General features: G+C 34.3%; 1 protein-coding gene across 1 annotated transcript in view; it reads right to left on the bottom strand.

Moving 5' to 3' along the window:
• Window positions 1-13,094, bottom strand: part of LOC126893180 (protein phosphatase methylesterase 1-like) — a 40,436-nt gene that overhangs the window by 9,634 nt on the left and 17,708 nt on the right. The window contains exons 2-6 of the mRNA XM_050663134.1: window positions 11,512-11,692; window positions 11,321-11,430; window positions 11,030-11,269; window positions 8,191-8,256; window positions 3,518-3,909 (exon numbers count right to left, since the gene is read on the bottom strand). Of these exons, the coding sequence (XP_050519091.1) occupies window positions 3,518-3,909; window positions 8,191-8,256; window positions 11,030-11,269; window positions 11,321-11,430; window positions 11,512-11,692 (989 nt within the window). The remainder of the gene's footprint in view (window positions 1-3,517; window positions 3,910-8,190; window positions 8,257-11,029; window positions 11,270-11,320; window positions 11,431-11,511; window positions 11,693-13,094) is intronic.

Below are 13,094 nucleotides of genomic sequence, written 5' to 3'. Positions count from 1 at the left end.
TCTATCATTATTTTTGAACTGAAATATTTTCACAAATTATAATAAAACACGAATCAATGTATGGATACTTAATTGAGATGACGGATAAATACCATTATTTTAGTTTTTAGTATATTAAAAAATGCGGTCTGTCGCTCAGCCCCGTTTTTACCTAGTTTGATATAATATTTTCGTTGAACTGGCAACGTTGCTCAAGAAATTAGAATGACACTTGTGGCAAGATCAACTTACACAACTTGAAAAACACGATTTTCGGCTATAAGAGTTGTACCAGTTTTTTTTGACGCGAAGTGTACATACTATGCTAATAAAAGATTCATGACATCGAAATTACTAGATAAAAGAACCAAAATGACTATCTACAGAACTTTGTTTAGACCCTTTGTAACCTATGGTTGTGAAACCTGGGTAATGACGAAAAAAGATGACAACTCAGGACATTCGAGAGAAAGATACTGAGAAAAGTATATGGTCCGGTGCAAGAGGAAGATGCCACCTGGAGAATCAGGAGAAACGACGAGGTTAATGAACTGAATGAAGGGTATGATATTGTAAGATTTGTCAAAAATCAAAGAATGTCATGGCTGGGACATGTTCAGCGACAAGAAGATACGAAAACTACAAAGAAGATGTTACAGTGGAAGCCGGTAGGAAGGCGGAAAAAGGGAAAGCCCAGGACGAGATGGTTGGATGACGTGAAAGACGACCTGAGAACCATGAATATAAGACAATGGAGGAGAAGGGCACAAGAGAGATCTGAATGGAAAGACAGAGCCAGACAGGCAAAGACCCATCCAGGGTTATGATGCCAAAAGAAGAAGGAGAAGAAGTATGTGCTCAGTAAATTCAAGAATTTGCTCATCTTGAGCGACACTTGTATTACAGAAGACTCATGGCCTGGGAGTAAACAAATTAATGAGAATAACCCCACAAAGTGACTCAAATCAAAAGCTAAGTGTAACTATATCTGTATTATAAGTTTAATGTTACTAAGAAAGATATATGGATCAACCCACTGCAGCAATGGTTCGTGAAGAATTAAAATGAACTACGAGCTGGATAAACTAAAGCAGATGCACAAAGACTAAACTGGCTTAATCACTTAGAAAGAATGCCAGATAATCGAGTTGTAAAAGTAATCCAGACATGGAAGCCCCAAGGAAATAGAACAAGAGGAAGGCCCGGTAGTGCTGGGGCCACAGTAACGTTAACGTCTAACGTCCATTATCGTATTAATTAACACACCAAAAATGATGGAATAAACTGCACGTTAAAGTGACTGTCCACACTTACACACACCCAAATTTATATGGAATCATCTGATATTTCTTACTATTCTGTGCGAATTTAAAAAAAAACGAACACACGAAGTCAAACAATGTTTATTTTAAAGCAATTTAATAAGAAATACATAACAATTAAATAAAACAATAAAGTATTTAACAAACAAATTGGAAGTAGTTGTTTTAAAGTCAATAGCATACAAAATTTCAATGTAAAACGAATAATGTTTAACTTGTTTTTATTTATTTTTTTTGTATTTTGTAGTAGTCAGTCTTATCATCTCTAGTCCTTACGGAAGCTTCAGCTTGCGTGGGCACGCTCCTAATCAAATTATCAACATTTTAATGTTGTTCTGAAGCTATTTCCTTGTGGCATTTTTATGATTAATTATTTATATGGGAAATAAGCCACAATTAAAATGAAAAAAATAATTTTATTAACGTTTTGTTGTGGTAGGTTGCTCCATCCTTTAAAAGCAGCTTGTACTAGCCGTACGGTGTTTTGTGGATTATCCCGGCGAGCTCTAATTTTTCTTTTAAGCATATCCCACAAATAATCTATAGGATTAAGCTCGGATGAGAAAGCAGGCCACTCCAAACAAGGGATACCTTCTGCTTCAATGATGTCTGTAGTTACTCTAATGGTATGTAGAGGTCCATTATCATGCAATAAAATTAAATTTTCTCCTGTTGCACCTCTCCAGAGCCTGACTGCAGGTTATCAATATACCTGTGAGCAGTTAAAGTTGATTGGATGAAAATTAAAGGAGTTTTTTTACGGATCACAATTCCTCTCCAGAACATTACACTTCCCCTTGTATATTTGTGAACAGATCTGACAGTTTTCATTCTGGCTTGTCTTCCTCGACCTCTAAGTACACGATTTCGTGGGTCATCTGATTTTCCATCTGATTACATCAAATCCTGACTGTTTTTGAAAATAGCATATTTTGTCAATTCCCAATGTTCCAGTTTTGGTGGTGAAGACACCAATTTAGGCGATCAATCTTGTGCTGTCTGGATAATTCGGGAACCCATAACTGTCTCCTGCTGTATACTTCTTGGTACGAACTCTTCTTCTTATCGTTTCAACTGAAACAGTTACACCTGTAGCTTCCAAAAGCTGCCTTTGGAGCTGCAGGTGAGAAATGGTTAGGTGTCTTCCAGCTGATTGGACAATTAAACGAACGTGGAGAGTCGTTATTACTTTCTCCACAAGACCAATAATCTTTCCTCGTTGTAAGTTGTATAACCCCACATGAGGCATATTTTCGTTTTTGGACGCAAAAGTTAGTTTATTTATTTTCGTTCAACTTGCAACTCAAGCAAATAATCTATACCGTACCGGGCTGTACTATCCGATTGTCTTATATATTTGTTTATTTTCAATAAAAACCTTTAATCTTCGCAACAATAACAAGTTTTTTCAAAAGAAATAAATATTACTTTGAAATACATATAGTGATTCCATATAAGTTTGGGTGTGTGTATTTTAGCACGTAGTCAGCAGAAAATGCGTTTTTTAATCCAATAATTTTAAAATGGAAGTCGAAGCTGCTACGCTGTTATATTTTATAAGTGCTAATTATTATTTTATGAATTTATTATTTTATAAACGGATCAAGCAAAAACCAAAACTCAAAAGAAGATGTTGGTTGATAAAATTGCACAGAAAACGAACAGCACGATTTTTATGTGATTTTTGTCGGAGATCCCGTAAACAAGGGTCTGTTTCAAACACTGTTAAAAATTCAATTATTTTCTCATTACTCCACTCCATTTTCGTAGAATTGTATGTACCTATTCACAAAACAAATTACTCTGCTGCGCTGCAAGCTAGAATTTGTTGAAACAGTGCAAGTGTAGCCACAGCAACGGGATAAGTAACGGAGTAACTCCTTTGAAGTGTCGAAAAAACCGCCACCCGATCTATCGCCTAACGTTTAACGGCAATTAATAATGGCAATAACAAATTACTGCGCTAAGTCGTGGCTACACCTCTCTTTAATGTCAAATAACGCGTTAATTAACGGCATTAGACCTTACTGTGGCCCCAGCCCCAGCATAAAAGATGGATAGACAACGTAGAGGAAGATCTTAAAACCATGAACATCAAGCAGTGGCGAAGGAAAGTATCCAACAGGACAGAATGGAAGAACATTAGTAAGCAGGCCAAGACTCACAAAGGGTTGTAGCGCCATTAGAAGAATAAGAAGATGAGTTTAATGTCCTACCTTGCATCTGACCAACTGTTAAAGTAGTATCCAGTCCGTGTATGTTCGCCAATAAAAGCAACTTCGGAATGCGAAGATCTAAAAACTTTTGTGAGAGTCCCTTGAACCAGCCTGTCCAAAACTGTTCGGTTTTGCTGAGGTCAATACGCCATGTGTATGGTTCTCCATCTGGTTCTGTCCTGCCGGAGATTGGAGTTTTGAATGTTTCAGTTTTTTGTGATTTCGGAAGTGGAGGTCTTCCACAGTTACTACAACCGTCATCTTCTGATTCTTCAACTTCGATAATGTCTTCGATGGCGGAATAAGCGGATGGAGTTTCTTTGGCAGAAGAAGCCATATCTACTGGTTCTCCAGCATCACAATCATTTGAAGCTAACTTTCCTGTTTTTACCCTAAAAAACATCAACAGGGTGTTTGGTAATGACGGCCATAGCTTAACCTTAGATTTCTGAGCTTAGAATAGGTCGATTTAAGCTAATTTGCCTTAGTACGAAAGTTGATAATAACCGAAATACAGGGTGTCAAAGATAACCTTTTATTTTATTTATTTTTGAACATTTCCTGACACGCATGGGATAACAACACGAAATTTGCTAAGTGGGGTTTTTTTGGGACGAGAAACCTAAATTCCCCACCAAAAATTACATATTACCCAGAGGGCGCCACATACGTCTTTCAGCGCTCATTTAATACGTTCCATTTTTTTTTGTCTCCCACTCTACATAATTTTGAGATCAAAACTTTGATTCCCCTATTATTTTTACTTAAAAAAATTCATTTTACTATACTCAACCGTTTCCGAGATAAACGCATTTTAAACCTAAGATGCAAAATTCAATTTTTTGCATTTCATTGTAGCTACTAAAAACCATTTGACATATCCTTGTCATACTTGGCAGCAAGTGTAGGTACTGTACACGCTACTAAATTATGTTAAACAAACATTTCTGGCTACTACCAGTGGCGTACGACGGGGGAAAGTGAATGGTTTACCCTTCCCAAATTCTACGCCACTGGCGGAATTGCTATTTTAGTACAATTTTTCGATTCTCTAATACTTTCTTTGTAAACAATATACTCTTCATTCGTAACGATAAAGTCATTAGTTTTCGAGATATTTGAAGTTAAAAACGAAGGGGCATAATACATTAATCAAAATAACTGTGCCGTTTTATTTTTAACTTCAGATATCTCGAAAACTAATGACCTATCGTTACGAATGAAGAGTACATTATTTAAATACAACGTATTGGAGAATCTAAAAATTATGCTAAAATAGCAGTTCCGTGAGTGGCGTAGAATTTGGGAAGGGTCAACCATTCACTTTTCCCTGTCGTACGCCTCTGGTAGTAGCCAGAAACGATTATTTAACATAATTTAGTAGGGTCTACAGCACCTACACTTTCTGCCAAATTATGACACGGATATATCAAATAGTTTTAAAGTATTATATTTTTTTAAATAATTTATTCTTTATTTAAAACTTTAAGAACTATTATTAAATAAAAGTTCTTAGTTAAGAATACAAATTTTTTACCTGGTACTTTAAAAATATTTGACATATTATCCTTATCATACTTGGCAGAGAGTGTAGATACTGTACAACCTACTAAATTATGTTAAATAATCGTTTCTGGCTACTACCAGAGGCGTACGCCAGGTGAAAGTGTATGGTTGACCCTTTCCAAATTCTACGCCACTGACGGAACTGCTATTTTAGCATAATCTTTAGATTCGCCAATACTTTGTATGTAAATAATGTACTCTTCATTCATAACGTTAAAGTCATTAGTTTCCGAGATATTTGAAGTTAAAAATAAAACGGCAGTTATTTTGATTAAGGGAGCGTTCAAGTATTACGTAACGCAGTTTGGGGGGAGGGGGGGTTTTGTAAAACGTTACGGCGCGTTACATGGGGGAGGGGGGTTCGAACAGCGCGTTACGTAACATTCTTTTTTAACTTAAATAAAAAAAACTACATAATTTCTTTCATGTTTTACATAGACCCCTGAATTGTATTATGATTTGTCTACTGATTTTTCAGTAGACCTACCGATTTGAACTCCGATCTACTGAAAACTGTATAAAACCTACTGATTTGAACTCCAATCTACTTACCTACTGAAAACTGTATAAAATCAACCGAAAACTCTAAAAAAAATTCATTGCTCAAATGTAAACCATTTCTCATTTATATTATACAACCCAAAGCCCAACATCCAACAGCGCATAATCTTCTTTCGTTTCACTTCACCTAAATTATATTTGATGGTTTAGCGACATAGGATTTTCAGGGTAAAAATGATGTCAAGTGCCTGAACCTAAAGGGATTCTTTCGTTGAGCATTGTTTTGTTTTCAAAAGACCATGTGTCATATTATGTTTCCAATATCCGGAACTGTTCCCTCGGAGTTATTTATGGGTTTATCTGATGAATAGATAGGTAGGTACTTTATATTTTGGTAAAAATGAAATGGGTAATTCAAGTCCATAACATGCAGTATAGTTTTCAGCAGTAGGTAGGTATTCATTAATGTTTTAAATATGTACGCAAATTTTCAAATTATTTAAAAATGTCTTTAAATAAAAAGCAATAAATACAAAACCCACTATATTGATACTTAGTTTAGAAAAGTGATAGATATTTTAAAAAATAATACCCTTATTTAAAGTGTGATTCCTGAATTATTAATTTCAAAGTTTTATGTGATTAACATCTTGACGAAAATTATACATTTTACCTCAGGATCTCTAGGATAGGTGAAAAATTAAAAAATAATTGGGGTTTGCTTACTAAATAATTTTGGTTTCACGATACAGGGCGTTGAAGAACAAAAAGTTTTACACATTTTTTTCACTACTTTTCCGAAACTACTGGTAACATCGTATATTATTTGTTATACAAAAATTAATTAATAAAATAGAAGAATGCATGAGAAGAACAATAAAGAATGAAACCAAAAATGTATGTAAGGATGGGGCCAAGTAGGGAAAATGTAAATGTAAATGTAAAATTAATAATAAAAGATTATTATTGTAAGTTTTGAACATATTTCATGTCATGGGACATGAAATTACGAGTGGCAGGGATAACCAGACACATGAACTGAATAGAAGAATCGTTCTTGGGTGGGCAGCATTTGGAAAACTGAGAGAAACTTTTAAAAGGGACTTGCCCACATGCCTAAAGAGAAAGGTATTTGATCAGTGCGTCCTCCCAGTCTTGACGTACGGATCAGAAACACTTACCTTAACTAAAGCTTCGGCTACCAAACTAAGAGTAACGCAGAGAAGAATGGAGCGCTCAATGTTAGGAATAACTCTGCAAGACAAAATCAAAAACGAAGAAATCAGGAGAAGAACAAAGGTGACTGACGTCATCGAAAGGCTAGCCAGGTTGAAGTGGAGATGGACAGGACACATTGCCAGAATGACAGATGGGAGATGGACAAAAAGGTTATTGGAATGGAGGTCAAGCGAAGACAAGAGAAACGTCGGTCAACCGCCTACAAGATAGACTGACGACTTAAGAAAGCTAAATAAAAACTGGATGAGAGCGGCGCAGGATAGACGTGGTTGGAAACGAGGGGAGGAGGCCTATGTTCAGCAGTGGACATTTAAGGCTGAATGATGATTGTAAGTTTTTATTATTACCTCAAATGCCATTAAAATAATAACAAAGTTCTTTTACGAGTTTCCGGTACTTTTCGCAACCTCGTTTTCCATTTAGGTTCAAATGGCCACTTGGGTGTTACGTAACGTTTAGGTAGGGGGAGGGGGTACAGAAAAACGTTACGGTGCGTTACATGGGGGGAGGGGGGGTCAAAAATCCTCAAAAATTGCGTTACGTAATACTTGAACGCTCCCTAATGTATTATGCCACTTTGTTTTTTATTTCAACTCGAAAACGAACGACTTTATCGTTACAAATGAAGGGTATATTATCTGCATAGAAAGTATTGGAGAATCTAAAAATTATGCTAAAATAGCAGTTTCCTCAGTGGCGTAGAATTTGGGAAGGGTCAACCATTTACTTTCCCCTGCCGTACGCCTCTGGTATTAACCAGAAACGATTATTTAACATAATTTAGTAGGGTGTACAGTACCTACACTTTCTGCCAAGTATGATAAGGATATGTCAAATAGTTTTATAGTACCCAGCACACATAGTTTTTAAAGTTTTAAATAAAGAATATTTTATTTAAAAAAAAAGAATACATACTTTAAAATAATTTGACATGTCCGTGTCATACTTGGCAGAAAGTGTAAGCACTGTACACCCTACTAAATTATGTTAAATAATCGTTTCTGGCTACTACCAGAGTGGCTACGCCACTGATGAAACTGCTATTTTAGCATAATTTTTAGGTTCTCCAATACTTTCTATGCAAATAAAATACTATTCATTGGTTATACAGTACCAGCACCACTTACCAAATTTCGTGTTGTTGTCCCATGCCTGTCAGGAAATATTCAAAAATAAATAAAATAAAAGTTTATCTTTGACAACCTGTATTTCGGTTATTATCAACTTTTGTACTAAGGTAAGTTAGCTTAAATCGACCTATTTAACCTCAGGAATCTAAGGTTAAGCTATGGCCCATTCTTTACCAAACACCCTGTATATGTGGCAGTGAAAGTGTTAACAAAATGTGAATGATTGTCTAAACATACCTAACTAATTGTCCAGGCATAGAGACCCTAGCTGCCTCAATATTGTGAGTTTGGCCTCCTTTGTAACTGAAAGTGAAAATGAGATAGATATTCGTCAAGGAAACATCTTACTACAAAAATAATTGCTCATATACCCTGATCAAAGAACACAAAACTTTACAAAAACCTCAAAAAAAAAATAAAAGGAGGATGAAAATTTGGGAATAGGTAGTTAAAATTGTATATTATTATATAAGGAAAAGTTTACAATTCTACATATTCTACAGTTCTACATAACTGTTTTTATAAAATGGAGGGGAATACCCCTTCTCGGGGTGAAAAATATACATTCAAAATAAGTCCGGAATTTGATAAAATGACTAATTCTAAGCAACTTTTGTTCGATAGAGTTTTTTCACAAAGTCAATACTTTTCGAGTAATTTGCGAGTGAATATGTTCATTTTTAACAAAAAAAAAACATGTTTTTGGACGGTTTTTCGCAAATAACTCAAAAAGTATTTTATCGAAAAAAATATTCTCAGCAAAAATATAGCTTTTTAAAAGTGAAAAAAAAAAGGCGTATGCATGAAGTCAGTGGACCCAGTAGAAGCGAAGTGGTAACGATTAATTTTATTTGGGATACTAATATTATGGGGTGATTTTCGCGATTCTTTTTACCAAAATATAAAAGGGACCAACAATATTTTGAGTGTAACTCACTTACTTTTAATGTTAAAAGTTTTTTTAAAAAACAAAAATAAACCTTTTTTTAACCCAGGAGCAGGAGTAGTCGCGCCGTTAGATAGAATCTCACATTTTATCCTTTTTCGCGATAACTTGATGAAACATTTTGCAATTTTGAAAAAATTTCGTAAGTGCCTCGAGGAAGGGTGTAGTAATGCGTAGGAATTTTTTTTCTTCTTCTTCTTTTTGTGGAATTTATGGCTTTGGGGAGAGCCAATTAGCTTTAATAATTATTGTTAGAAATAATATTTCTAACATAACAAATAAAAATACTATAAAATAAAAATATGTTGTAAATTCGTATTTTGAGATAGAATCTAACACGCGACTATTCACGTTACAGAAGTGAGCGCGACTACTCCCGGGTTAAACACTTTATTTAAAAAAGTTGTCATGAGTTTTCCCCGAAAAGTGCTCCGTTTTTTTGGTTATTTCACGTTGAAATATTCGATTTGGAATTTGACGAATAAGAACCTACTTTTCATTAGCTACAACTCTGCTTCTACTAGATCCACTGACTTCATGCATACACCATTTTTTTATAAGCTATATTAAAGAATAATTTTTTCGATAAAATACTTTTTGAGTTATTTGCGAAAAACCGACCAAAAACATGTTTTTTTTTTGTTAAAAATGAACATATTCACTAGCAAATAAGTCGAGAAGTACTGAGTCTCTATAGAACAAAAGTCGCTTAAAATTAGCCATTTTATCGAATTCCGGACTTATTTTGAATGTATATCTTTCACCCCCGTGAAATGGGTATATATTATTATACAGGGTGTCTGCGTAACTTGGAACCATATGGGAAACTTTTTTAATATCAATTTTACGAAAAAAAGCTATTCTTTATAAAGTGCTCTGCATAGTCTAAAACCTAAGACTCAATCATCAGATATCAAATTTTATCAACAGTATACGAGGTATGTCAAAAAATATGAATTTCGCTCAAGAGTAAAGTGCCTTTATATTTCACAATATCGAAAATTTTCATTGAGAAAAGTTGTTTGTAATTAAAAATTATGTTTAATCTGCATTTACATTCCTTGAGAATTGAGAAAAAAATTTTTTTGAAAATTTTCCTCAAATCACGGACACTCAACATCATTTTTATTTATGATAGCTGTTATTATTAATTTTACGAAAAAAAGTTATTGTATATAAAACGTTCTGCATAGTCTACAACTAAGATAAAATTATAAGATTAAATTTTTTCAATTTTATACGAGGTATGTCAAAAAATATTAATTCCGCTGAAGAGTAAAGTATTTTTATTTTTCACAATATTAAAATTTGTTATTATAAAAAGTTGTTCAGAATTAAAAACTATGTTTCAATATGCAGTTGCATCCTTCTGGTTGAAATATTGTGAACTATAAAGGTATTTTACTCTTGAGCGAAATTAATATTTTTTGACATACCTCGTATAAAATTGAAAAAATTGATATCTTATGACTGAATCTTAGTTTTTTGACAATACAGACATTTTTATAAAGAATAACTTTTTTTCGTAAAATTAATAATAACGGAGTTATCTTAAATAAAAATGATGTCCGGTATTTATCCGTAACTTGAGGAAAATTTTCATTTTTTTTTTTTTAATTAGAAGCGTGTAAATGCGTATTTTAACATAATTTTTAATTACAAACAACTTTCCTTAATAACAATTTTTGATATTGTGAAATATAAAGGCACTTTATTCTTGAGCGAAATTCATATTTTTGGACATACCTCGTATATTATTGATAAAATTTGATATCTGATTGCATCTTAGGTTTTAGACTATGCAGAGCACTTTATGAAGAATAACTTTTTTTCGTAAAATTGATATTAAAAAAGTTTCCCATATAGTTCCAAGTTACGCAGACACACTGTATAATATATTTTTATAAAAAATATATACATATATTTTATATATATAAAAATATATAAAAGTTTACTATTCTACATCCCCTCCATTTTACAAAAATAGAATAGTAAACTTTTCCTTATATAATAATATACAATTTCAACTACCTATTCCCAAATTTTCATCCTTCCTTTATTTTTTTTAGGTCAGATTGTTCCTTGATCGGCTAATAACGAAATGATATGTAAGCTAACAATACTACTCACCACCACTGGATAGCATGCTGAAGACTTTTGAATTGTGTTGGTCTCCCTCTAAGAATACTTTGCATAGATGACAATGCATCAAGAGCTGTTCCTTCGACCACATCAATGACACAAAGTCCTACAACAGCCTCAATGTGATACGCAGCCTCTACAGCTACAGCACCTCCCATGCTATGACCTAACAATACTATCGGAGATGCATTTTTTTCAGTCAGTTTTGCAGCCATATCCATGACATCGCTGAAAGTTTTATATATTGAGTAGAAAATGGTGATTTGTAATGTAACTTACTTTGATAACATTTCCAATGATAGGTTAGAATCATCGTTGGTCGAAGTATTTCCATGACCTCGTAAGTCTAGTGCTACCACTTGGCAATTTATCAACTTCGTTACTTCTGCCTAATAAAATTAGAAATAAGCAAAACAATGAATATTTTAAAATTATAAGAAATAGTTTCTTAAGGAATATCTTGTACTTACTGCAAATAATGCCCAACTCAAACCAGAATAGCCACCACCATGAAGACAAAGTAAAATTGGTCCTTCGCTGCCTTTGGTGTAAACATGAAATTCACCATTTGCTAACTGAATAATTTCCTCTTTGTCAAAGTATTCTGACCATTTGACAGGGGTGAAATCTTTTGCCAGACCAAAAACTCGTCTAAAAATACATATATAAGTTAAAGAACGGATTGAAAAATTCATTTTGTAATAACGCTTATTTTAAATAGTTAAAAAATGTAATAAGTAATAATAATGTAAGTTATCATAACCTCCCCAACTGCTTGGCGGTTATACACTATTTAAACACAATGTTAATCACTGTAAATCACTACATCAAAATAAGACATCTTATCAGAATTCTGCAAAAACACGAAATGTGAGGTATTGTGCATCCAGGAAACCCACAGAGACCTAACTGAAGCGAGACCGAAAATCTCAGGTATGAAACTGTTTGCGGAGTTACCACACAATAAGCATGGGAGCGTGGTATTTGTGAGAACTCAAACCATAGTCTCATCTGTGGGAACAACGAATGTAAACGGTATAGAGGTAATAACCATTGAGATCAGAAAATGCACAATAACCTCGGTATACAAGCCCCCAAACCAGCCTTTTATATTATCACCCCCCAACTAACTTCCAATCACAACCGAATCAGCTTATACTAGGAGACTTTAACAGTCACAGTTTACTCTGGGGCTATGCAGCCTCAAATGGAGACGCAGTAGAAGCATGGGCTGAAACGAGTGGCCTCACGCCAAATCCGTGATCCTAAGCTTCCACCATCTTTTCAGAGCAAAGTTTGGAAAAGAGGATATAATCCGGATATCTGTTTTTCAAGTAATAACCTTGAAGACCGGTGTACCAAAGTAGTATATGGCCCCATACCAAAAACTCAGCATATACCAATTGGTATAAACATCTCTCCAATTATCAGACCACAAATTATTCCATTCAGAAGGAGATTTTCAAACTTCAAAAAGGCAAATTGGCAAAAGTATGCAGACATATTAGATTCTGAGCTGCTACGTCTTGACCCAAAAGTAGGGAACTACGAAAAATTTGTAGAAGTAATAAAAAATGTGACTAGAAAAGCTATCCCCAGAGGATGTAGGCAACAATATGTTCCAGGGGTGTCCAGCGAGTCCAAAGAACTAATGAGAACATACGAAACCCTCTATTCCACCGACCCTTTTAGCCAAGAAACGGTTGACTGTGGAACAGTCCTACTCCAACAGCTAAGTCAAGCCAGAAAGAAAAAATGGATTGAATCCCTGGGAAAATGGACATGACACATAGTAGCAAAATAGCATGGAACCTTGTAAAAAAAAACTTAGCGGTGATCCAAAAGAACATAAACCACCTTGCAAGGTTACAGCAAACCAAGTTGATACTCAACTCCTTATGAATGGGAGAACTAAGAACAGATATAAAGACCCATATACTAGAAGAAGATTAACGACGTTCTACACCTTCGTTGCGGGGTATGCCTCTCAGAGGAAAGGGGGAAACTTATATGCAAGCGAAACAGTATTTTCGAAACAGTATTTTCACTTTTA

Source organism: Diabrotica virgifera, chromosome 10 (assembly GCF_917563875.1).
Source record: "Diabrotica virgifera virgifera chromosome 10, PGI_DIABVI_V3a".
NCBI lineage: Eukaryota > Metazoa > Arthropoda > Insecta > Coleoptera > Chrysomelidae > Diabrotica > Diabrotica virgifera.
This window is presented reverse-complemented; position numbering and strand designations above follow the sequence as displayed.